Below are 27,158 nucleotides of genomic sequence, written 5' to 3' on the forward strand. Positions count from 1 at the left end.
CCTTGGGGGAGGACCCCCATATTCCAAAAGTCCTAGATCCACCCCTGAACACTCAATGAACCACACATTGAAGAGAGTACTTTACCTTTCAAGATCTGTATGTCTTCCTTGTCAAGAATTGTATCTAGTTTCTTCAACATAGAGAGTGGTACCTCACTTCAATGGCAACACGGTCTTTTCCTCTAATATTCATAAAATCTGGGCTCATCTTTTTTCCGCTCTGCTGCTTGTCGAAGCAATACCTTAATAAAATGACATAAAAAAAGCAAATTGTTTTGCATTTTCTGTTGATCAAAATGTAAGTTTGAACAAATAAGAATTAAGACAATTTTATTTATATACCATGTGATCTGCTCATCTTCTATGGACAAACAAAGACACATTCAAATTTTGCAAACCAGTGTCATGCAAAAAAGAATTAAAACAGGCTTTTTTTGACAGTACAGTATATTATCTCTTAATGTTATGGTTTAAATTATACAATGGTAGATTATATCTGTTACTAATAATAAAGGAGACAGATACTTGTTCATTTTGGTAAAGCTAGACAGGCTGACCATAAGACCTTGCAAACCTAACCTTATTGCACCTTTGTTACACTTATTTTTCTAACTAATATAATATCTCTATCATTCAAATAAAGGGCCACAGTAAGAAAACTATGAAGCCTGTATTTAACACTTAGGCTAGTGCCCCAGATGGAGAATTTGATACAAATTTCCGTTCCTACCACCTTATAACAAAACAAATCAGATGACCATGCCACTAAGTAATTATATTATGTTCAGGTCCAACACTGTGCCCTTTGACTTGGATTCTATCCCTTAAGAGCTACTGATCTTGCATTATGCAACTTCTCTTAACACTTCAACTATGCCACAGAAGTACAAGTAGAGTCGTGTAGTATGCTTAGGCTTACCTCCATCGAAAGTCTCTGCCTGCTGCAGCTTGTCCCGTTTGCAACGCCTAGTAATGTATTGTTTCTTTTCCCACATATAATAAATTGAACAGGCAATACACCAGAGCTTCTGCTTGGTTTCCTCGATCTTTTCCGTCAATTCTTCGTTTAAAATCATATGGGGTCTCCTCTGGAACTGTCCGTTTTCTTGCAGCAATGTGCTTGCTATCAATGAACCGCCTGTAACACTTATCGTGGAACCCCATCATACTATGCTGTTGAACACACGCTTGATCGTAGTAGGCCATGGAGTAATCAGTAGTACGGCGATATCACCGTCTCCGCCGCTGAGATTAAGCCAATCTTTAGCGCAGGAAGTAACTTTATTCCATCGTTTATTCGTCAGTGCCTTGAATGCTTCAAATTTTACAGATTCAATGTGCACTGAGCACTGTAGATTTCCGTGTGTCGGAGACTGACTAGCGCCCGTGGGAGCCGCCATGTTTGTTATTTTCTACAAAGATTGCACACAGAACTCATGGCTCATTGGACAATTCATATCACATGGTACAGATATCTCACTGGCGCACAACTTTTGAACGTAAAACGGCAGGTTTCTTAACATACGCAATAAAAAATATAGTTCGATCTTTCGAGCGGAATTGCAAAAAAACTGCAGAAAAGTACATGGAGAACTTTTGGATCATTAATCTTAGTTAATTTATGTATTCAATGCTGTAGAGAAATTTTAGACCCGCAGTTGCTGGAACGAAACAAGCGAATTTCGACCTTCAGCTGATGGCCTAACACAAGTATACCAGCACTTCTATTAAAGTGATTCGTCTCTTGAGTCAACCTATACTATTGTAGTATACAGTGGCGTAGGAAGGTACTTTTGAGTGGGGGGGCTGAAGACTGATGGCCGGCCTGGGGGAGGGGTCTAAGGGGAGGGGGTGTCCCCCTCCCCTTTGGAAATTTTTTGCATTTCCAGGTGGCCTCAGATGCAATTTGGTGCAATATAGCACACTTCAACACCCACTCCATTTTGTAAACTTAATTTTGTATTTTCACCTGGCCTTAGATGCAATTTGGTGCTCCAAATGAGATTTTTTTTCTCATTTAGAAATGAAAAATGGGTTTTCTGACTTGCGAACCGGGGGGCGGAATGATACTTCCGCCCCTCCACATTTTTCACTGGGGGGCTGGCGCCCCCAGCCCCCCCGGTTCCTACGCCCTTGGTAGTATAACAGGGGATGCATAAATAAACACAACACAAGTCACTGATTTCCTGAAAATATTATTAGTATTATTATAGTTTCAAAAGTAAAATTGATTCTGATATACTGTAGATGAACAAAGTACAGTAATGCATATAAGAGTAAAATGTAAAGTATCTCACGAAGAGGCAGCTGGAGTAACTCTGTTGAGAAAACTTCTATGCATCCATTTATACTCCTCCAGCAAACAAAGCTTATCGTTAAACAATTGTTTTAAGCAGTCAACAAAAGACCTGAAGCAGTGTCGAGCACAACATTGCAAGTTGGTAAGGGGAAGGGATAATTCATAAATCCCCCCCCCCCCCCGACTTATTTAGGTATGGGCCAGAACCTTCATGGAAGGGCCAGAGGTGAATCAAGCATTTTAATATAAGGAAAGGGTTCTGTCCTCGGGTCATTGTCTGTCTACCATGTAGAGATCAGGGGGGGGGGGGCTTCAAAAACATTAAAACTTAAGACGTTCTAACGGTGCATTCTGAGACATATTTAGACATTAAATTAGGGAGGAGTTGTGGTCATGTAGTTGTGGTCTAAATCGTGCCCAACTGGGAGCGAAAAAGTCCTCTGACTGAACCATGTCCCCCTGCCTGATGATTGGAGTTGGGTGCGGTTATATCCCCTCGCCTGCCCCCCCCCCCCCCCCCCCCCCGGCATGGCACTATTCTCAAGCTAGATCTTTGTAATAGCTTTAAACCCAAACACAACAAAAAAACTGACCAAAACTTAGCAAGGTAGAAGTTACTTTCTAAACAAAGTAGCGAAAATGCATATGCAATGTTCAAACTTTTATTGAAAAAAAAAAGAAAATATTCCACACAGTTAGTTGAAAAACCAATATCAGGTATTTTACTCCTAAACTCAAGGTATGGTTGTCTGAATGTACGTATTTTGACTGGCTAAACCCTTTCCATGAGTGCAAAACGAGGCTCATCAATTAAAGTGGCTGGTTTCATAGTCTAACACACGCAATTTGGTCTGTCAGTCACAAGGAACTCATAACTCGATAGGAAAATATTGTTTTATGGCCTGAAAACTTGTAAATAATGTGTCACATATTTGCCGAGGACAAATTGTCTGGGTCTCTGGGAGGTCATCCAATAGTGCTCTGTTGTTGTCAAGTCAAAAGAAGATGTTTTGGTACAGTGAATACTATTCATAAAACAATGGACATACATCAACATTTAGTCCTCGACCGAGGAGCTGACATCATCAATTTAATCATAAAGGATCATTCCGAACATAATGATGCTACAACTTCAGAGCAGCTTTATTAATGTGTTAGAACAAGAACAATGACATTTCTTACTGGTAATTATGAAATTAAAAAGAACACTTCAGATTTATCAACTTGTTCATATCAACCGAGTGTATTGTGTAAGTGTTACTAACAAGCTTGAACTGGAAAAGTCCTGTTGTGTATGGACGAGTGAAGAAGATAGGGGGAAATGGAATGTCCGTGACTTTGTGGAAAACTTGGTTGGCATATACCTTCGTGAGCACATTTTAAACTTAACATCACCAGGAAACATTTCGCACTACATTACAAGAGGTAACACATTACAATTAAATGCCTCCTGAGGTCGCTATAATCTGCACTTCAAATGCCCCATGTAGTTTGTCCGTATAGTAACATCATGGATAATGTAAGTCAATGATTTCTAATATCTGAGACATTTCAGCCTAAAGATATTGTCGCCCCACTCCATGTAGTCTTGTCTTGTAATCCATCTATGTTTAAAAGTTGGCAAAGATGCAAGTATTGACCCTCCAATCCAAGCTGCATATTCAGGGTAAGGACTGCAAACCACAGAAACCTGAAATATGGAAATTGTTTGGTCTGCATTATTTATATCTAATTCCACTTGTTGACCTACTGTAAACTGTACTCAACAACAGATTGATTCAAGAAGAGACACAGCTGAGCTCGGCCAATTAAAAGTATCAGACAAGAGAAATGGACCAACACAAACTGAAGATAAGTGAATGATAATAATTATAATGATTTATATCGGTACAGAAAACAGAAAAGAAAGAAAAAGCATAAAACAGAACATTGACAAATTTAAAATATTCAATTTTTCAACAGAAACAAATCTAATGTTACTACCTGACTCTCATACAAATTGTAAGGATACATTTCAGAATGCTGATTGGTCTGCATAACATCTGCCTGCCTTTACATTAGCATATAAAGTAGACAGACAGTGTATCAGCTACTGTATTTTTATGAATAATGTTTTCTAGATATATTTCCATAATTCCATTAATACATTTTCTTTCCAAAAGCTTACTGGAAAGTCACTTTATATCACAAGCCCAAATACTGTAGTTAACCCTTGAACCACTGCTTTTGTACCTAAGATAACTTTTGTTCCTTTCTCTCATCTTTATGTTCAATCATAAGACTATGAACTAAATAAATAAACAAAAACAAAAGGAAAATGAAACTGACACTTACACTGGCATTCTTATCAACTTTTGTTTGCTCCAATTCAAACTTTAGTCTCTCTTTGAGTCCAGTATACCGAGTATTGCCACCAGCAAGAACAAGGTTCTCATAGTAGAAATGGTTATAGTCTTCCATTTCATCTGTTTGATAAATAGCTTTTTCAACAATTGAATGTATTCCTGCAGAATTAAGTAAGATAGATGCTATTTTATACTTTCACAGTCAGTTTGTCTTTGTTGAATTGCTAATACAAATGTTACGGTTGAATAACTAGAACTTTAAGACTGTCATCATAAAATTAATAAGAAGTATAAATTGACATTTCTCTGAACTAGCAGATGAGCCAACCCATACATATATTCCATAGCTAGAGACATTTCATGTGAGTTTTAGTACCCCTCTCTTCAAAGCAAGTTATTACCAGATTTTCAAATGAAAACAAAGTTAAAAAAAATAAAAGCACTTCATCAGTACTTTTACAATTAATATTTTTTATATAATACTAATATTTTTAAAATACTACCTGAAGGGATATATATCGAAGTCTTGTCTTGGACATTCTAAAACATAAAATGTCTCATTGAGGGAGAATGGTAGTTGAGCTAAAAAATGACTATTCGACTCAGAACAAGGCCATTGATCATTATATTTGGAGACATTACTGATGATTATGAAAATATCATATGTGTAACTTACCTGTGCTACTTCAGTGGGAAATTATCTCTGAAGAATTGTGCAGTACTTTGTAACAATGAGAGATGGCAATTGTTTGCCAAATTTGAACATACTGTAATCTGTACAGTATTACCTGAGCACTGCCTTAATTTTTTTTTATGAATTTACAATATCAAACCTGTTGCCAATACTTTCCCTTCAACATTTTGGAGATAACGTACCTGCATTTCCATTTAGGCCAAACAATAGCTCTCCAACATCTGTACCAACTGCAGGAGATTGATGGGGTTGACCATTTACTTTTCCTGATGTTTCCATGTACCTCATAGCTGCTGCAAGTGTAGGTTTCCCTTTTGAGTTCACATGAGACTTTCTGCCTTTAGTATTATTCATCAGTAATGTTGTTATCTGGTTAGCTACCGAATACCCAGAGTTATGGTGCATAGTTACTACTGAATGAGGAGTCATGAATCCCTCGTGAATTGTACAGCAATATGATTCTGAAAATCCGGAATAGACCACAACCCCTGTATGCCGACCAGCAGCATACAGGGACATGAGTGCTTCATTCGACAGTGCAAATGATGATACTTCCAATTCTTCCAGGAATATCTCCAATTTCTTAGCTCTACACTTATGTTCTGTCAAGGGTGACTCTATAAGCATGAATGGGTATTCATTAACCTCTGTCTGCAAACAGTTATCTATCAATTGTTCAAAAATTTCAGAGGATAAGTCACACTGGAAACATTGTTCTGTCAAAGTCAAACAGTCACTCACTTCAGAGGAATATTCATTGACGGAAGGTAGAGATTCTATTAGTTTAGTTTAGTTTAGTAGAAAAAAGGATCAGGAGGGACACTTAAGTCCCCATCAAGGACCCTATAAAGAGAGGGAAAAAAACTGAAGACACAAACACTCAGACCCGATTACAATGCTTAAAGTGCTTGTCCAGAGCATTCTTAAACCCATTGACACTACTTGCAAGTACAACTTTCTCAGGCAAACTATTCCACTCATTCACAACCCTATTAGAAAAAAAGTTATGCCGAATATTAATCCTACTATGCGACTTTTGAAGTTTAAGACAATGACCTCTAGTACAACTACTGTTTGCAAACATGAAAAAGTCGGTAAAGGATAAATTGTCGAAACCATACACAATCTTGAAAACCTGGATCAAGTCCCCACGTAACCTCCGAAGCTCCAGTGTGGTGAGATTCAACAGTTGTAACCGCCTATAATAAGGAACCCTCTTTAAGGAACTAATCATCCTAGTAGCCCTCCTCTGGACCTTTTCAAGTACTTCCTTATCCTTAGCAAAATAAGGGTTCCAAGCCTGCACAGCATACTCCAGATGAGGCCTAACCAACTGCTTATAAAGCCTAACTACGATGTCCTCTTTCAGAAAACTGAAGTTCCTCTTGATCATACCTAAAACCCTATTACCTCTTTTAGCAGCTTCAAGACAATGTTTGGAAGGTTGCAGAGACGAGTCAATGTAGATACCTAGGTCTCTTTCAACAGAGACCTCCTGTAACTCCACACCATTTAGATTGTATGTAAACTTTTGGTTACTACTACCAATGTGCATTACCTTACATTTATCAATATTAAAAAGCATTTGCCACCCCTGAGACCAGGAAAAAATCTTATCTAAATCCGCTTGAAATTTCTCAGAATCGCTTTTGGAAGAGACCTCAGAATACAATTTGGTGTCATCAGCAAACTTCTTAGCTGTACACAAAATATCTCCGTCGATGTCATTTATATAGGCAACAAACAACAGGGGACCTAATACAGACCCTTGTGGAACCCCACTAGTAACGTTCTGCCAAGAAGAAGCACAGCCATTAATTACCACCCTCTGTTCCCTATTACCAAGCCAATTCCCGATCCAAGACAGTAAATTCCCTATGACACCCATGCTCTTCAGCCTAAGTAAAAGACGCTGGTGGGGAACTTTATCAAAGGCCTTCTGGAAATCCAGGAACACAACATCTACAGACATCTGCCTATTTAGTGAGCTTGTTACATCTTCCATAAACTCAAGGATATTAGTGAGACAAGACCTTTTTTGACAAAAGCCATGCTGAGACTCTCTGATCAAAGACTGACTGCTGAAGTGACAGACCAAAGACTTTTTAACAATAGACTCCATGACCTTACAAACTACACTAGTGAGACTAACGGGCCTATAATTACAGGGCTTAGTCTTATCACCCTTCTTGAAAATTGGGGTAATATTAGCACATCTCCAGTCCCTAGGAACATAACCTTCATCCATAAATTTACTAAAAATCAACGAGAGTGGAACGCAGAAATAGTGTGCAAAAGTCTTCAACAAATACGGATGGATTGCATCCGGTCCAGAAGCTTTAGAAACATTTAGACGAAGCAGCTCCTTTAAGACAACGTCATCCGAAAATAAGACCGTATCCAGTTTAGGCCTATCACTGCCCCCCTGAAAATCTGGAATACTACTCGTATCTTCCCTTGTGAAAACCGACACAAAATAGTCGTTCAAAAGATCTGCAAGATCCTGACTATCAGTAACTATCTTATCAGCCTGTGGTGCCCTAAGGGAAACAATTGCATCTTTAACTTTCTGCTTAGACCTGACATAAGAAAAGAAGGCCTTTGGGTTATCCTTAATTTTTAGGGCGATGCTTTTTTCGAAATTCAATTTTGCATCAGAGACTAAGCATTCTACTTTCAGCTGATGAATTTTAAACTTGGCCAAAAGAGATTCAGATTTAGTCCTCCTAAACAACTTCCACATTCTACGTTTTTGCCTAATTGCACATCTAACTTTCTTATTCATCCAGTGAGGCATACTGCTTTTACGACGACGATTCTTCCACGGAACATGATTTTCCATAATGACCTTTAATTTATCAGCAAAACAAATCCAAGACTGAGAAGCACTCATATCACTAAACAAATTAATCCAATCTGTACCCTTTAGTAAAGTTTCAATTGCCTCTGTATCTGATCTCGAAAAATCAGGGACTTTTTCCTTGCTAATAGAACTTACGACCTTACAAACAACATCAAAAGCTAGTATATCATGATCACTAGTTCCTAGTTTTCCTAGACCGGTCAAATCAACAACATTGCTTGGATTAGAACTCAAAACAAGATCCAGGATGTTATCCCCCCTAGTAGGGAAAGTAACATGTTGATGTAAAAAGCAATCTTGCACAACATCTAGAAAATTACTACCTTTCCTACTACTAGAACCATCTATCCAATTAATGTCAGGAAAATTAAAGTCGCCCATTATAACAACATCACCTTTAGCAGCCTTTCTAATTGAATCAAACAGCACGACATCATTATCATCGCTGCTGTTAGGAGAGCGGTAAACAACACCTACAGTGATAACGTCCCTGGACCTCTTGGAGTTGTTTGTGGACAACTCGCACCAGACAGAATTAACAAAAGACCCTTGCAACTGAGATTTCTCAACACTTACAATGTCATCCCTAACATACAGTAACACTCCCCCACCAACCCCATTATGAGTATCCCTTCTGTCCTGACGATACACAACATACCCCGGGTGAGAAACCTCAGCACTATCAATGTCCTCCCTTAACCAAGACTCGGTGATACCAAACACATCCGGTTTCAGATCCTCGAGAAGCACAGTAAATTCAGCAAAATTTTTACGAATACTTCTAGCATTGGTAAAGACAATCTTCAGCCTATCCCTGAAACTATGTACCTTAGCATGCCTCCTAAAGTTAGAACTATGACTATCACTTATTTTGCTCTCAAAACGCCTATAATCGCCTCCACTAGGAACATAATCCTTATCCAAACTAATTCCTGACTTCATCGCCCCCCAATTTAGTTTAAACATAGCTGTTCAACAGAGTAATTCACCATCCTACCAAACAACGAGGCCCCAGTATTAGCTAAGTGCAAACCATCCCTGGCGAACAGATCCCTTCTACCCTGGAAAGATGACCACATGTCAACAAATGTGAAGCCGAAGTCGGCACACAAACTATACAATAAACCATTCAAAGTTACAATCTTTTCTGACAGAACCTTGCTGTCAAATCTTGGCAACAAACTGCATATGACAACTTTAGCCCGAGTTGATGCTAGTCGACACATCAATTCGTGGTACCTAGACTGAATAATGTTTTGCGACTCCTTCTGCACATTGTTAGTGCCTACCTGGACTACAACCACCTCCTCATCTGACACGATTTTGTTTACCCTGTTACTGACATCCTGGATTTTAGCACCTGGCAAACATACCCTGACCCTTTTTGCTTTATCCGCCCTGCAGAACTCTCGGTCTACATACCGTACTAATGAATCCCCACACAATACCATTCTTCCTTTCGACTTCTCCTGTCCCCACTTACCGCTGTTTACAACCACACTACCATCTCCTATCACATCACAATCACCACGCACTTCGTCCACTACTAGCCACTCACTATTTCCCTCCTGGGAGACTTCATTCCCATCATCAACATCACGCAACTCCTCCACAGGTAACACGTCAAAACCATTACAAGTTGGAACAACCTCGCAACAATCCCTTTCAGCAACTGCACTACTCACAGCCCTACTATTCCCGACTTCCGTCCATACACAACTACAGCTTTTCAATAGCTCCTCTAATTCCTTAAGTTTCACACACTTATCGCAAACAAACACAATAGCTTCACTAGATGCTGATTTAAAATCACATTCCAAGCCAGAAATCTCAAACTCAATCCACATATTACACGCATCACAGCAGACTAAACGATCAGGCACAGCCATAACGAAAATACTAAGTCAAAGAAAAAAAAAAAAACAGCGTACACAGAAAATCGAACACACGACGGGCAGCTTAGGCTAACAGAGACTGTACACTGAACGATAGGATACAATGACGCTACAGACCTAAAACCACGGACAGAACTGAAACACGACAAAAACAGCTCACATTGAACACAATAACGTGCAGAATGAAAGATACAGACAATAAATAACGAATACACTAAGGCACAGAAAACCCACGAACACAGAAAATCTATACTCACGATTAGCAGCTTAGGCTTAACAGAGACAATATACTGAACGATAGGATACACTGACGTTACAGACCTAAAACAACGGACAGCACTGAAACAAGACAAAAACAGCTCACATTGAACACAAAAACATGCAGAATGAAAGTTACAGACAATAAATAACGAATACACTAAGGCACAGAAAAACCCGCGAACGCGGAAAAACGATACTCACGATTAGCAGCTTAGGCTCAACATAGACTATACACTGTACGATAGGATACACTGACGCTACAGACCTTAAACCACGGACAGCACCGACACAAGACAAAAAACAGCACAGATTGAACAAAAAATATGCAGAATGACAGGAACAGACAAAAATAACTCCAAATAAACAACAAAACGAATCACAAGGTGTTTGATAAAAAAAACGATCCCAAAAATCCCAAAAATGAACGAAATGCAAGAGCACCGAAAAAGTACGTGTATACGCTTCAACGACCAAAGGCCTATAACATGATCTGCTTTCAAAACATGGTCTGGTTTAAGCTTAGAGGCATTACTGAAACCTAACTTGATATTATATCGTCCAACGTCCAGAACAATGCCAGGCGTTTCAAGATTCAGACCTTCAGGTGAACCCATTCTGAAGACACTTTGACCAATATGCATATAAAGACTACATCAGCTGAAAAGTAGGGAAGTCAGTGAGAATGAATTCAAGCCATACATTTTTATGTTTGAGAAAGCTTACAGAAAAACAATGCTCATGCAGAATGAATAAAACCTTTAAAACATATTTATACCAAGAACATGGTATGGTACTATTAACTTCAAAGTTTCGCTTGAATAACATTTAAAGGAAAAGTGGCATCATCATGTAGACTTTTTGCCTTTTTTGAACTTCGCATATGTAGAACCAGTACCACAAGCAAGATAATCCTCACCTGGCTTTCAGAATCTTTGCATTTTCAATATACTGTAGCCTAGTTACTTTTTCAAACTGATTTAGCGTAATCGAAAGATTATTTAAAGAAATATTGCTGAGCACTGAAGTTCATATTGAAAATGTGATGTACCCTGCCTGGAGCCTGTTTTCCCCAAGCTCAAAAGAACTGTTATAAATATTCGCTTTATCCTCGCACCATTCCTCAGTGGAACGCACTCCCACCTGAACTGAAATCAGCACCAAACACCGCCTCCTTCAAGTTCATGCTGGAAAGTCAGCAGCACCATTAGCATAACTCGAAGGACTGCACGTCAACAGCCACATCAGGGGCGATTTGTGCAGTACCACACCAAGACCAAGACCTGTGCATACATGTACTATGTAGGCTTATGCTAAATCATAACTTCATTAATGTTCATATGGCCTAGCCATGTTAATTTTCATACCAATACTATTTCTCGGATAGGCTATACATTTTCAGAAGCTAGGGAAATATAATACTTAGCTGCAATCATCTAAATTGTGAGTGTCACTCGGTAATCCTGGTTGATGTGACGTTTTAGCACCATAGTTCGATAAGTAATAAAGCAAATTTCAAGCCTACAGTAGGCATATGTAACCCTTTGCTTATTTTCTAACTTTAGACTAGTACAGGGATGTCCGCTAGACCTATATCAATCGAGGAAGACAAGCCTAAACAAGTGTCAAATGTGTGCCAAGATGAAAGATAATTCAAAGTTTAAACAGATTATGCCGATGGTGTTATGCTCACTTGTTATTCCGATCTTTGTGGGTTTGTTCTTGTTCTCCAGGTGTTGCTCAGACCAGTACTCGCCTAGTCTAGCCTAACAGTTACACTACAAACAAGTGTAATAAAAGGGGTGCTACTGGTACTACTACTACATTGGTCAAGAGCAGCAAACAGACGATTGCACAGTAGCAGACTACGCGGCAGATTGAATAGCAAGTTTGCAAACTGACCAGAAATCTACTCTCTACATTGCTATATAATTTAGCGAAAAATACTTTATTTGCACATTTTAAAAACCTTCAATTTGATAGAATGGATGAAGAATTATAATATTTTCACACTTTTTGTATAATCGTCATATTTGCAAACGCCATAATCACTTAGTCAGCACTGGTCTGATTCTGATATGATCGCCAAGCACGTTGCAGCCCAGTACCTAAATCAACGCACATTCATTCAGGCTTCAGCACATGTCATTATTTTTTTCACATTTGCCAATCACGTATTTCAGCCATATTCGAAACCATGGAAGTTCTCCATCCGCTGGTGTACTGGGCACAGAACAAAGAAAAGATTACGCTAAGGGTAGAATTACGCGATGTATCGGTAAACAATATTTAGCTTTGCTTGACGTTTAGAGCTAAGTTCAAATATTCCCTAGGCCTATGCTGTTTTAGATCAAACGATACATACATAACTGGAGTCTGTAAGAGAATTTTTCGCGGAACTAGGACTACGACAACCCAGGCCTCCCATATATATAGTATACAGATGATGGGCTCAAAGAAAGGGAAGTCCTTTTTAATCCCTCCCAACTTCAGCACAAAACAGATATATGCAGGGTATTTTTGGTACAGACCAAGACTAGAGTATCTTTTAAGCTCAGCCTGGGGACATCTTGAGATTGAACTCATTCTCTATTTGAATTTGATAAATCAATACAGTACTCACTAGCCTAGCTGATTGTCTACCTCGGACTTCATAGTAGTGATGCTATAATAATTAATTTTAGTAGCTAATGTATTCAAACAATGGACCTAAGTATGGGGGCAATGACAATACATGCACACAGTACTATATATAACTAATCTAGTACAGATTTCACCACAGATTTCCACCCTCGCATGATAACAGCACCATGATATCAGCTCTCTTGTGTACTTGTTCGAGGGCATGTGTCAATTCCTATTCTTCTGCTGTACATTTAATATCTTAAAATGCTTTTCAGAAGTGTACTTATATTAATGCTAGAAATTGTGCTCACTGTTCTCTATCTATACACAGTCACCAAAGATTGAGATCAAGGAAAATGAACTCATTTTTAAAGGTCAGTATGCATAATGTAAAGTTGTTGTCTTCTCCTGCTTACTGTAGGTTACTGTTCATATTCAACTACATCATGAGTTTAATTGCAGTACTTCAGTTTATTGTTTAGGTGCATGCATGGCCATGTGCTGTGCTCATGATCGGAATGCATATGTATAGAAATTATGCTGCACATTAAGTGACACCAAATTCAACTTGGAAGGCATAAAAAGCTTGATGTAATTAAAGGTAATAGTTTTATTAAGCAGTTCACAAAGAATTAGTGCTCTGAGTGACAATTGCAATACTTTTCATATTAGGTTAGATGTAGGTATATAGGAAAGTTCTGATGGTCATGACTTTATATAACTGGACAATTGAGTGACTTAATTTGCATACTCTGTAAGAGTGGGTGGCTGAAACAGTACTGTTTGTTAAAGGTCATTGAAAAACATCTTTGGGTTTTGATGAAAACATTGAATGGCGTGAATTTAATATACATGTATGATCTCAAAATGTAATCGTTTGCAAATTGCATTTAATGATAAAAATATTTGCTCAACGTACAGTAAGTATACTTTTGTGAGCATGTTTGTATTGTGGATAGGGATTTCCTTTATATTTTGCCACTTATATCCCTCACCTTTCCTCCATAACTTCTCCCCTAAGTACTTCTGTCCAACAGGTGATGAAAGTAAGACAAAACTACAACAGATAACGAGGGAAGCAAGCCTAAGGTTCTGGTACCCTTTAGGTCTTGTTGTGACTCAAGTAAACCATCCAATTAGCCTACTACTGTATCTGTGTACTTTGCGTTTATAAGTAAGCACTAGATTCCCTGCTCTAGCTTGGAATCAACTCTGCGGATTGATTGAATGCAATATTAATCTGCAGAAGAGACAGAATATGATTATATGCTCAGACTTTCATTCCACGAAATCCACATCATTTGCAGTACAGTACTTACTGTAGAAACCTGTTTAAATATATTTTACTCTTTCTTCTTGCAACCAGGATATGGAGAGGGTGCCAAAGGCCTCCATGAGTATGAATTTGAGCTGGAACTAAATGATGAAATTAACATTGAGGTAGAGTACTGTACACTAAATTGAAGACTTGAGAAAATCTTTCACTAAAACTGAATTATAAATGAGATTTGTTTCTTGTTTATTATTTTTTAGTTTGATGGAATCAGTGTGAAAGACACAATCATGTTGAGCAGACCTGTAGACTAAAGTTGTAAGACCCCTAATATAAGTTTAAAATTGTTGTTACCATTTTGCTCTTTGATAAACACTTTCTAGTCCATACTGCCAAATACTGTTTTTTTTTTTATCAGCACATGTATGCATTCAGAATTAAATAGTTGACTGACTGTTGGATCTGTTTGCATGCATAAACACTTCAAGGTGATGTAACATCACAAGTTACAGTTAGGTTCCTCAAAAACATTTACTGTGTTAAAAGCATATGTACCTGTAGATGGTTGATTTAATACATTCTAAAAGTCTACAACTTTTGATGAATACAAAATAATGAACATTGGTAAATTAAAGGTTTACAGCTCTAGGATCTCAGGTGGAAACCTTGTAAATACTGTAACTAAAGAAGGGAATGTTAATAGATTTCATCCTGTGGCTTCCCTGACATAGTGTTTACCAGAACTGTATGTACAGTATTTACATTGGTAGAGATGAAAAGTCAGTTGACAACATGGATCTCAACAAGAAGACTTGTCTTGTTGTGAATGATCTGTTACTTTGTTGAGTAGTAAAGTGTAAATAAAAACATTTGTGGAGGTCCACAGGTCAATATTATAGACACTTGTGGCCTTACTGTATGAATTGATTTCTGGACAAGTGAGTTTCTCCTGATGACTGCAAAACCTTTACTGTGTTTGATTGCAACTCTTTTGTAAGGTTTATTGGTTCTTGTAAAAAAAATACAACACCCTACCTTTGAATTTTTGAATGTTGCCCTCGTTTCATGCCCATGGCCTTACACGACCAGTATAGAAAATTTGGAAGATATCATCTTCTTGGTTATTGTAACAACGTTTTTTCCTTGCTGCTGCTTTAATATGCTGTAGCTGAGTATTTTCAGTAGACACTGCACATATTAATATTATAACTCGAATCTCTGGATATTAAAACAAATTGCAACACCATGTGTTGGATAGTTAGCCTCCTCCTAGGATCGAGTTGATTGTTGCAATTAGACTTTTACATTGATGTGGTCTGATTTTGATTTGATTTTGAATGGCTTCTTGAAATGACTTTCAATGCTGCATGAAATATAAGGTACAGTACTGGATCAGGGTACAGTAGTATGTATGGTTCCATTACCACACCAAGACTTTGTAGTTTGTTTCCATGGAGAGTTACTGGAATGATTTGGATGTTACAATCTATGTGCTACATTACATGTGTTTTACTGTTAGCCGTGGTAGATGTTTAGCAGACATTAAGTTTCTGGTAAAACTCAGATACACTGTATGATGAACAAAAAACATTTCTATACAGAGGAGAAAGGCTACATGAACTAGCTAATCTTCCATCTGAGAGAGACTCTATTCATCATTGTTGAAATTCTCTTGAAATCAAATCCTTTAAGGTTTTTTTTTTAATGCCCCTATAGAAAAGTGCCTATCGAATTTCAGATAGGCAGATTGACTTCCATCTCTATAAAGCCTACGAGGGAACCTGGTGGCAAAGACTGACCAAAACTAAAGTCAAATTGTCTTGGCTGCGGATTGATTTTGATCGGTGGCGAAATGAGTACGACTCATCAGATGAGGAGAAGGAGGCGGAGAAAGATCCGATGGAGGTAACTCTTATAGTCAATTTATGAATAGTGAATTGTTAATTATTGTTAATTATGAATAATATCACATTGAATGTTATCCTGCCAACTTGTCTTTTTGCCCCCCCCCCCCCCCAAAAAAAAAGCGTTTAGCTAGTCAATAGCCTGAATTACGATCCTGAACAGGGTAGTAATAAATCACTGTCTAGTGCATAGATTGAAGAAGCAGATAAATGTCTATGACTGACTGAAAGTATGTTAGATGTCACATTTTGACCTTTTGCACAACTCTCCTCTTGTGGTATAACTTTGAACTGGCTTTACTATCAGAAGAGTTATGTCTGATTAAACTTTTTTTCTGAAATGGTACTAATACTCTCATAGAAAGTTAAGATGGATGTGTTTGACAGTTTGCACACTTACATCTCTTCTTTTTCTCACAACTCTAGTACTGTTACTTGTATCATGTTTCAGCTTCCACTCTAATCTGTAAACAGTATATGTGATTAAGGATTTTATTTTAGTTAGATAATCCCCAGTCCAATTATATTTACACTTGGGATTATCTGGACAAGACAAAACGATGCAAGGGTAAAGTAATGCTTAAAGCAGCTTAGTAAATGTGTTTGCATTGAAGCTACTTTCGCATTCTAGATTTGAGCACAAAATATATAGGCCGTTAATCTGTCTGTCACAAGAAATGTTTCAAAACCCCTCTGAGAAAATTGTTAACTTTCCATTTACAAGTATCAGCCCTCAGTCAAATTTCAGAACAGATACCTGTCCAGCTTTTCAAGGTTTGCGAGAATAGAGTCTACAGCTAGTTTTGAAGTAATTAGTAGTTAGTAGACTCATTTCAACAAATGACACTTCTTCTAAAAGAAGCAGCATTCCACATCATTTGCGTGGCTTATTGCAAGAATTTATACCACAGCTAGTGAATCCCACTTTAATGTGCAGCGATGTAACCTGGCCTAGAATTTCACATTTGTAGCCAATTGCTTGAAAATATGCCAGTACGTAAAATATCTCCTGACTGAAGTCAAGTTTTAATTGGCATTTTCCTGAATTGCAACACACATCAGTTATTTGTATGCATAGGCTTTTCAGAACAGCCCAAGATATACTTGCTGAATATTAGCAGTAACACAGTGCTCAAGTTTTGTACATAAAATCATGCCAATTATTTGACTAGGAACTGTTAACCCACTAAACATGTGTTTAAGTTCTTTATGTCTTTTGAAAGAAAATTGCATGTGCCTTTATTTTCAACTAGCAAACTGCAAAAAATCCACTGGCATTTAACGATTTGATAGCCCAAGTTTTGAGGGCTGTTAATGTAGGTAAGGATACACAAGCACCTGCTTTAAGCTGTTCACTATTGGACTATTGTACTGGCTCAGATGATGTTACAGCCTTATCTAAGATACCTTTCAAGGTAACATGCTGAAACAATGCTGCTTTAAGTTTGTATGTGTAGATTTCAATGTTAGTGTCCCTCATGTATGGAATTCTTTGAAATCTACTGTACAGTAACCGTGTGGGTTCTGTGGCCTCCAGTATGCCTGACACTGTAAGCAATAAAGTCTATTGATTGGATTTTTGATACCTATCATAGGTTATATAGATTTCTATAGCCATACTGCTGTGTGCCTGTTATTTATACTTTTCTTCCATATGTTTTTTTCCTTTTTTTTCAGAATCTCACTCCAGAGCAGAAAGAGCACTTTGACAAGCTAGGACAGGATATGATTGAAGCAAAGGATAAAGGTATGTGTTTACAATCACATGACAGGCATACTGCACAGAAATTGCAAACTTTTTGGTTCCTCGGTAGGTATAATGTTGCCAAAGGCTCCTGTGGTCTATGATATCACAGAGTCGGAAACTACTAATACATATAGAGTGAAATTCTACTTCTAATTTGCAGCCTGCAAATTTCCTTTTCTTGCACTTGCATGAATCAATTGTTCATGTGATCAAGTTTGTACTCATTATTTAAAGTGAAATCAAATTGATTGTGTGGAAAGTTGAGAGATTGAAGACATTTTCATAGGGTTCTCAGTTTCTCACATGCTTTTTTGTCAATGTCTTATAGCCTAAAATTTATGAGAAACAATATGTATACTTAAAGGGTATAAAGTTGTTGCTAATCAACATTCCAAAATGTATCGTCATTTCTGTGTTGAATTTTGCCTAAAAAGGAAAGATAAAGAACATGTGATCTGTAAATACTTTCATTCAAAAGTAGCAACAGGATTGTTTGATACAATATGTACAGTTCACAAAATAAAACAATAAAACAGTCTATCAATTTTGTGGGACACAGAATTTTCTGTATTTTAACTTAGATGGTTTAATAGCCAAAAGATAAGAGTGCTAATCAAATTGGTATAGCTCATAAATTTATTGATTAAGTTGAGATAGTATGACACATACATATATCAAAATACTACATTTCTCGGTCAATATTTAAGCAAAATTTAATACAATCATATGTAAAATGCAGCTGTGACAATCCCCCAGGCTGATGACAACAGAGACTGATCATTCCCAATCATCCAAATAAACATCACATGTGTACATTAGTTAGTTTCAACCAGCATAATTAAATCATTTACGCTTCAGAGTGTGTCTTGTAATCAACTTCCAGAAATTATTTCATGAAATGTTTATTAATGTTTGATTTTAGCATCTCACTTTTTCTTTCATTCTTTTCTTTTTATTCTTTGAACAGCATTTACAGACATCAAGACATGTTATCTATTCTTCTACAACACAATTCAGTTCATCGGGTATGCGTATACCTTCATTTACCTGCTCCATAGGTATATTGTGCACGGGAAAGGTGAGTACCAAATCAGGATTTTGAGTCTAGGGCATGGGAAGTCAAAGCAATTCATAGGCCTTGTTGCAATTTAGGTACCTTGTGTTTGTTGCACCCTTAGAGTTATTTGTCTTCTACAGTTTCAGGCATTGGACAGGGTGTGATATACATGTGTAGCCAAGACTTTACAATGCAAGAACAAATATGAAGGACTCCTGTTTTATACTGATTCTTTTTTTGTTGGTATTCACATGTTTTTGCAATTCTCAAAGACAGAATCTGTCATAGTGATTAAATGGTTGGGCAGGAGAGCCATTGATAACTACCTCTGATGTAGAAAAATAGAAAAGGAGTTATTGCAATTTGCTTCATAAACTGATTCGTTGTAGAATTGTTTGAGACTATAATGCTGCAGAGATAATTGTGTTAAAGCTTGTTATAACAGAGGATATCTTTGTATTAACAAAGGGAAGCTTTGATGATAATTACGGGATGGAAAATATATAACCTATATGAGTTTTCATCTTAAGGAAATATTAAACTATGACGGCACATTGGAAAGGCATCTGTAGCATGTTGCTCTATCTACAAACATCCAAGGTTCTTCATTTTGCTGCTCAAATGTCGGCTAGTGGAGGTACTACGTATGCTTTTTGCATACCGGTAGGTATACTTGCTCTACTCCATATTTTATTTTCCTTATCGTGTTTGTTAGATGATATGAAAGCAGCCTTCGACAGAAGCGTGATTTCCATCGGTATCTGCCAGATGTTAGCTAGTCTAGAACTAGTTCATGCAGCGACTGGGCTGGTCAAATCTAGTGTAATGGCCACTTTACTACAGGTAAATCTGCATTTGCTCTTGTTTACGTTATAGGAACATGAGAATATAGCGCGGTTAGAATGAGTACCGACGTTGTAACAAATAAAAGATTATCTGCTTCTGGTCGAAGCGTCACAGTAAGCCAGTGACAAGTTTGCCTGTCTGTTTAAGTCCTTAGCCTGTCAGGTCAAAGTTTTGTGCTTTGATATTTGTTTGAATCGAAGGGTTTTGTAAAAAGATTCCCTGCAGTAAAATTCTAGTCTAGTATTAAAAAGTGCGTAGGTAGTACTTCTAGAGAATGTTTCGTACCTGTTACTTTCAATTTCAGGACATAAATGACCAGAGGAAAGCTGCAGATTTGCTCTTTTTCACTAAATATTTACTTTCAATCTTTGTCGCAGCTACTTGGAAGAAATCTCATACTTTTTGCAGTTATTGCACCAGCAGAACCACTTCATTCCCAACCAATGGTGTGCTACTTATTCCTAGTATGGAGTGCTGTGGAAATCATCAGGTAGACCTTTTTATTCTGAAAGTATTAACACTGGTCATCGTCGGTTTCTCATTCGTCGTTTATCAAAAAGATTAATTAATCGATTGACTTCTTGTGTCACAAACCCTGGTTTAACCACTAGAGATTTTATTTTTATACACTTTTACGTCAACCATCATTTATTTACATGGATGCTATAGTTGGATGATATTGATCTTGTTGCTTTGACATTTTCATACTTTTGTAAACTGTAAGCTTTAAGAATTCCTAAAACTACATTGTCTTTTTATAGTCTGAATGTATGTTCCATTTGATAGAAGCTCTTTAAGAATTGATTCCTGTGCGTTTCATTTCACTGTGTTTCCATAGTTCCCAGGTTGAAAATTTTGACATTCTGAGAGACTTTGAGCAACTACCCTTAAAGTTATTATTTTTATCTGAACAAATTTTAGCCTTTGAAGAATATCCTGCTAGGATCGAAACATCAGGCCAACTTACTTTTACACATTCTATTACTCAGGCTCTCTAGTGGATAAGCAGTTTGCTAACAGTTTTATTTTATTTTAATAATTCTTTTTTAAATGTGTTAACTATTTGTCTTCTATATGCACCCAGGTACCCATTTTATGCGTTTTCTTGCCTCGAACTGGAATTTGAAGTCTTGACATGGCTGCGGTACACTATCTGGATACCTCTCTATCCACTAGGATTTGTTTCTGAAGGTAAATGGTGAAAGGGAAAGAATGTCAACTTAAATGGGAACTGTGAACAGGTGGTTTGTTTCCCTTGTTCATAAAGCTGTATGTACTGTTGTTTAATAACTTTCAGTCAAGGTGCAACTTTCAGTCAAGGTGCAATCAGTTGCACCTTAATCATTTCAGGTGTAGTTTAATTGTCTTGTCAGACGTGACCAAGAATTTCTGTCTTGTTGGCAGCTCAGGTAAATTACATCGACAGTCTGTTTGTTTTAGGCAATTTTAATTATTGAACTGTTTGAAGTTTATTAGGGCTGCACCAAATTAGGTATTTCAAATCTAGTTGGATACTAGATTTGCAGGATTCAGCCAAAACAAACTCAGTCGGAGTCTTGGCCGGATTTACCTGATTTTGGAAATTAACATAATCCTACAGTTTTTTTAGGGTAAGGAGAGGGTTGGGGAAGGATGAAAAAGTCTCCATACTCTTCTTCTCTGTTCACATTATTCAGTGGATGATATTTAGCAAAGAGATCTTCCTTTGAGTGAGTATACTTAGTACACAAGAAACAACTATTATTAAAACCCTATTGTATGTAAGCCACAGTGTAAACCTCCACTTGACTTGACATGGTCTGGCATTTTAGGGCTTAATCAAGCAACAAGACTATTGAGTGACCTGCTGCTTAGTGTAATACATGAAGCCACAACTGTAAAGAGCAACCACTGGAAATTGTATCAGAAATATAAAAGAGGACTTCCCCACCCCTTGAAGGCTGACAGTAACAAAAAAAAGTTGCAAGTCTAAATCCAGTCGTTCCAACATTTCTTATGAACTAAAAATCTTGAGATAGTACTTAACAATCTGTGGTTGTTTGCTCATTTTGTACAACTACGATTAAGAGCTATAAATTTCCTTTCAAATAATCTTTACACTATGTCATTAGGGTAGTTAAGGTGGTATAAATTTCACAAAAAAGAAATGTTCAATTTTGTGTTATTGAAGTTTGTAATATTGAATTTTGTATTAGTTGGGATAATTTTTTCATTTCATCACTACAATAATTTTTTGGAAATATCAAAAAAATGTAAGCAATGGTCTTTCAAATGTTATTTTTATCAATTCGATGATGAAACTAGCAAAGATGGTCATATTTTGGAAAGCACTTCATTAGGATTTTAATATAGGCTGCAACATACTGTAGCCTAACATAGATAGATCATAAGGGGTACATAAACTGTATGGTGAAAAGGAGGAGTGGGATTGGTTTTCCTTGCTATTGCTGTGCTCAAATGAATAATCAGGGTATCCCTAAACTGTTTTGTAATACTAATTTGAAAAAAAATCAAATTAGACTAGACTTTTATATTTCTGATGCATTGTAAGTTACTTGTAATTCGGTCGGATTTAGAATAAAAAATCCAGCTGGATACCAGATTTGGAACATTTCTAGTGCATCCTTCAATTTTATTTATATGAAAATGTTACTTTTCATTTAAGACCATAAGGTCTGATAGATACATCATACTGTATGTGTTAATATAATAATATTGTGAAATATTCAAATTAATGATATTTTAGTCCATTTCAACATATATTAACCTTGTTCTTTATTTTTCATTCTTACAGCTATTGTGGTTCTGCTAGCCATACCTTACTACAGAGAAAATGACCACAATTCGTTATTCTTACCAAATGCTTGGAACTTTGCCTTCTACTTTCCATATTATCTCTACTTCCATCTGGCTAACATAGTCATAGGTAAGTCATTCTCAGTGATATTTCATGAAAATCAATATAAAAGAAAGAAATTTTACCTAACAATGTGCGCTTAAGGATGACTTAAGGCACAACATTAATTTGATATGCTGTAGACTGTTCAAACACATTGTTATCAATCCAGTTTGTATTATTATAACACTTTTAATTTTTGATAATAAAGACCCTTTAAACAGTGGAGGTTCATCAATTAAATTGACTGGACTATGTAGTCTATATGTAGCAAAGACTATTAGGTCACTCCCTGAGGTAAATTACAACACAATAATTGGGAAGACAAGACATTTAAGGTGTCAAATGACATGTTTTACAAATGTTACAAAATTTGTTAAGGATAAATTGTGGTCATTGTCATCCAAGGATGTTCTGGTTTTGATAAGATATTAAAGAATATGTTTTGCTTGAGTCTTTTTGGCTTTATGAAACAGTAGATTAACATAAATGTTAATGCCTGCACTGAAGAATTGAAGTCATCATGAGTTAAGCCTTTAAGGAGCATTCCAGTGATTTAACTTATTTTATTGATGAATATCTTGAAAACCAGAATTATAGCTATGAAAACCAGAATTATAGCTATGAAAACCAGAATTATAGCTATGGAAACATTACTTACACTCAAGCCTAATCTTTTTCTCTTGGACTTGGACTCATATCAAGACTCAACATTTTCCTTAAAGTCGTCCTTTAATATTGAAGTACAACAGATCCAAAGTGCATACCTCCCAGCGAAACCTTTAAAAAACCCTGTATTTCAAAAATAGCTTTTTATTTTTCAAAAATACTCTTTAATACCTGGGTACAAACCTTTTTTATTATTTTAAGTTAAAAACAAATATTTTAAAGATTTAGTTTAGAGTATAAATATTGTAACAGTCATGCTAACTATTGGCAATTTAGATTTTATGGACAGTCAGGCATGATTCATGCAGTGAAACAAAACAGGCTCACAAACAACAGTTAATGTATGTCAGGTATTTTAAATAAGGGCCACAGATGGTGTCAAAATGGCACAGATGGTGAGTATGTTACAGATTAACCTCATTTTGGACCTTTAAAATCCTTTATTTGCATGTTTGAAGCCTTTAAAAACCTATATTTCTTCATTTACAACCTTTAAAAAAAACTTAAGTTTGTTGAAGAGCCGCTGGGAAATTTAAAAATTATTACAGCTTAAAAATATTACAGCCTAAAAATATTGCATCCTAAAAATTACAAAAATACAGTAGATATCCCAACAGTTATTAAAGCAATCAAATTCAGAAATTAAAGACGAAAGCAATCAAATATGACAGCACACAATAAAACTAAAATACTAAACTATTACAGCCGAAAATTAGTTACAATAAGACTATCAAAATATAAATAGAAAATAAATTTTAATATACAACAATCAAAATATGGCAAGATGGTAACACAAACAATATGACTGGAGGTTTAAAATGAATAATACTTTCGATAAAGGTAAGTTTTAAGGAGTGCCTTAAAAACATTTAATGAAGGAGCTTCCCTGATGTCATTGTGATTTCAAAGATTCAGCGCACTAACAGGAGACATGACACTGAGCTGAAAGATTCACCTTTCTGTAAAATAAAATGAGTGTTCTCCTGCTCAATCAGTTAATTTGGGCATAATAGTGATACATATTTTTATGCTTGTTAAAAATAATTGACATCAAGAAGAAAGAAAGTAAAAAACAACAATATTTTCAAGGGGTGGGGTGGGGGAAAGGGAAGGTGGTAGATTGACCACACCATTACATTTGGGTGCATGGATGCATGTAATCCCTATGTAGATAACAATGAGAATTAAATCTGAAGGAATGATAATGAAAGACATGTTAATGAGAAATCAGTGAAAGAAAAGTCAAAGCAACAAATACTAGTTTGTCAGAGATCACTTTACTTAGGAGTTGTACCACAGCTCTGGAATGGCATGGCGACGAGCATCGACACACTCTATAAGCATAACTATTGTGGGTAGGGATGGCATTGCTGTACTGTCAAAAAATGGATTGATTATTAACTTTTGAACCTGATTGCATGGTGTTGGATACCGGTGTCATCATACTTGAAATGTTCTCCGGTAACATCCATTCATATTTTTTGCTTGTTTTAATTTTCAAGTCGGCGTCAGTTTGATGAAGTACATGTGGCACTCGAGGGCGAAGAAGCTGGCATCTCTCGCTGACTCTTCTGCAAGGAAGGAGAAGATGAGTTAAGGTTCATTAGATGCAGAGTGAGGAAACTTTCATCAAATTCCTTTGTTTATAATCCAACTCAGAGTAAATGCATAATAATAAAGATAATAAATATTTACCGTAAGAATGCACAAACAGCTTGAAATCCAATTGAAAAGAGTGTCTTATATGTCTCTTGCAAAGAGCATGATATCGAGAGATTTATCCTCCCTGTTTACAAGGTTTTGTCTTCATCTTTAAATTTTAATGTGCTAAAAGTTGACCAAATTCAAAACCATATTCATGAGAGTTCTGACCATCCAAATTATTCCCAGGTATTGATTAATATTAAAGAAAACAAGAAATGATTAAGTCTGTCTGAAGCTGGCAGTAAAATGTTTTTGATTATTGAATATGGGTGACCATTATTTGATTTTTCTAGCATATCTGTAGTTACTTCTGGTGATGGCTTTAGATTTTTCACATCAAAACACATTTTTTGTATTAAGTTTGGTTTATTGTTGATGCTATTCAGTACTAATTAAGTCCCATATCCATATATGCAGTTCATTAATGTAGATTGAATAGCGAGTTTGATTTCTAGTAATTACAATAAAAAGTACAAAAAGTTGGAAATTTATCTTTGATTTTGAGTTTGAAATGCTATTAGTTCTACTGTGGGTAAGGGTATATGGTGATGTTTCTTTTCCTTAAATGGAAACATTCATTAACTGCAATTTGACATGAATTTTGTGGGAAATTTTATGAGGATGTCTTGATTTCAACTGCAATCATATTATGAATCATAGTCTGTTAATTTTGCCAAAATAACCAGAAAATGGCTTTAAAATTCACTCATTTGCTGTATTTAAGTGACTTTGTGTTATCAGGACCAAGTAAGCATGTTAATATTATTTATTTATCATTTACAGTTTAAGGATGACATACATACCTAAATTGTGCAAAATATGAAAGACAAACTATGTTAGGCATTGACAATATCTTATAACATTACCTTAAATCTGCTATAGATTAAAAATAATGGACATGTATATATGTGTGAGAGTGTATATTGATTCAGTTAACAATAATATTAATAATAATAATAGGCAGTGCCTGAGCAGGGATATATTTCAGGAGGCGAACATGATTTTTTGGTAACAGTAAGGCAATTTAGACCTTTAACTGTTATTGACCTTTCGTTTGGTGTTATGTGCTAGTTTGGAGAAGGCTCTGAAAGTACCTAGCAGACACATAGTTTACAAGTACAAAAGTATGAGTATAACATGCAAGTAGAAATTCCCCCATGGTCCCTTTACGAGTATGAGTACAAAGTCAAGTACAAGTATCTTGCACTAGTACCTATACTATAGTTGCAAAGTGTATTGAGTACTGGTATGAGTACAGATCCATGAGTGTACGTAGAGTACAGGCAACGATTCATCGATGCTCGAAATTAGGCAGTATGAGTACATACTCTCTACAAGTCTTATACCCGGTCGTGAGAATGTTGGAAGGGGGAATTTCCCAATCCCCACTCTGGTTGAGTACTTTAAAATTGCAAGGCAAACGGATGTTGGTTGTATGAAGAACTGCACTTCTGTGTTTAGAATCAATCAAATATATAATATATAATATACCATATGGGTAATTAATAATTTTCTTTTTTTCCCTTCGGCTTTGTTCTTGGTGGGATTGTGTCGATTGAAATTTATTCCAAGGTTAACTGGACTTGATAAAGCAGGCACAATGATAATAATAATAATAATCAAGGTGCATGCTTGCTTTGCAGTTAAGTACTGTTATGTGAAATATCAATAGGGTGTCAAGAGAATCTTATATTAATTGATGAAAGATGGTACTGAGTAATGTTACTACTGGGTGCCAACCATGCAACTGCTCAAAGGTAAAGTTCTTTTGATCATTTTGAAGACTGCAGAGATAATTGAAGTTCTTCTGTTAGATGACAACTCTTTTGAGACTCATAAGCTACTTAATATCAAGCACAAGTTATACCAGATATGAAACATGAGTACAAACCAATGAGCATGACGTAGAGTACAGGCAACTATGCTAGGAATACAAGTACAGACTCATATCAAATCTGGTACCCAGTGACAAATATGTCGGATGTGGGAATTTACCATCCGTATTCCGAGTACCTTAACATCTGGTAGAAGGAATAAAGATATTTGATGGTATTAAGAACTGTACTGTGTGGGATTGATTGAT

General features: G+C 36.4%; 2 protein-coding genes and 1 long non-coding RNA gene across 4 annotated transcripts in view; 1 reads left to right on the forward strand and 2 right to left on the reverse strand.

Annotated features, from left to right (window-relative positions):
- Positions 1 to 1,665, reverse strand: part of LOC139978880 (uncharacterized) — a 217,031-nt gene extending 215,366 nt beyond the window's left edge. For both annotated transcript variants that reach the window (XR_011797037.1, XR_011797036.1), the window contains exons 1-2: positions 920 to 1,665; positions 86 to 242 (exon numbers count right to left, since the gene is read on the reverse strand). This is a non-coding gene — a long non-coding RNA (uncharacterized lncRNA). The remainder of the gene's footprint in view (positions 1 to 85; positions 243 to 919) is intronic.
- Positions 1,666 to 2,816: 1,151 nt separating this feature from the next.
- On the reverse strand, positions 2,817 to 12,207 carry LOC139979241 (beta-centractin-like). The gene is made up of 5 exons (XM_071990012.1): positions 12,048 to 12,207; positions 10,836 to 11,014; positions 5,521 to 6,114; positions 4,634 to 4,803; positions 2,817 to 3,989 (listed from the first exon to the last, which is right to left on the reverse strand). Exons 2-5 carry the CDS (start codon positions 10,996 to 10,998, stop codon positions 3,834 to 3,836), a joined length of 1,083 nt encoding a protein of 360 aa, XP_071846113.1. The 5' UTR covers positions 10,999 to 11,014; positions 12,048 to 12,207; the 3' UTR covers positions 2,817 to 3,833.
- Positions 12,208 to 12,474: 267 nt separating this feature from the next.
- LOC139979240 (very-long-chain (3R)-3-hydroxyacyl-CoA dehydratase 3-like) lies at positions 12,475 to 26,740 on the forward strand. Its single transcript, XM_071990011.1, has 11 exons — positions 12,475 to 12,632; positions 13,311 to 13,353; positions 14,346 to 14,419; positions 15,969 to 16,157; positions 17,834 to 17,903; positions 18,871 to 18,981; positions 19,676 to 19,803; positions 20,184 to 20,296; positions 20,891 to 20,997; positions 22,601 to 22,732; positions 24,874 to 26,740. Exons 1-11 carry the CDS (start codon positions 12,552 to 12,554, stop codon positions 24,966 to 24,968), a joined length of 1,143 nt encoding a protein of 380 aa, XP_071846112.1. The 5' UTR covers positions 12,475 to 12,551; the 3' UTR covers positions 24,969 to 26,740.
- The last annotated feature ends 418 nt before the right edge of the window (positions 26,741 to 27,158 follow it).

This window comes from Apostichopus japonicus, chromosome 13 (assembly GCF_037975245.1).
Source record: "Apostichopus japonicus isolate 1M-3 chromosome 13, ASM3797524v1, whole genome shotgun sequence".
Lineage (NCBI taxonomy): Eukaryota > Metazoa > Echinodermata > Holothuroidea > Aspidochirotida > Stichopodidae > Apostichopus > Apostichopus japonicus.

Excerpts from the sequence above, each read along its gene's own strand:
- LOC139979241 (XM_071990012.1), bottom strand. The coding sequence starts at position 10,998 with ATGCATATTGGTCAAAGTGTCTTCAGAATGGGTTCACCTGAAGGTCTG. Across the intron at positions 4,804-5,520 it reads TGGCCTAAATGGAAATGCAG|GAATACATTCAATTGTTGAA; the intron begins GTACGTTATCTC and ends TTAATTCTGCAG. Across the intron at positions 3,990-4,633 it reads AAGTTGATAAGAATGCCAGT|GTTTCTGTGGTTTGCAGTCC; the intron begins GTAAGTGTCAGT and ends TCCATATTTCAG.
- LOC139979240 (XM_071990011.1), top strand. The coding sequence starts at position 12,552 with ATGGAAGTTCTCCATCCGCTGGTGTACTGGGCACAGAACAAAGAAAAG. Across the intron at positions 18,982-19,675 it reads GTATATTGTGCACGGGAAAG|ATGATATGAAAGCAGCCTTC; the intron begins GTGAGTACCAAA and ends CGTGTTTGTTAG. Across the intron at positions 20,297-20,890 it reads AGTGCTGTGGAAATCATCAG|GTACCCATTTTATGCGTTTT; the intron begins GTAGACCTTTTT and ends ATATGCACCCAG.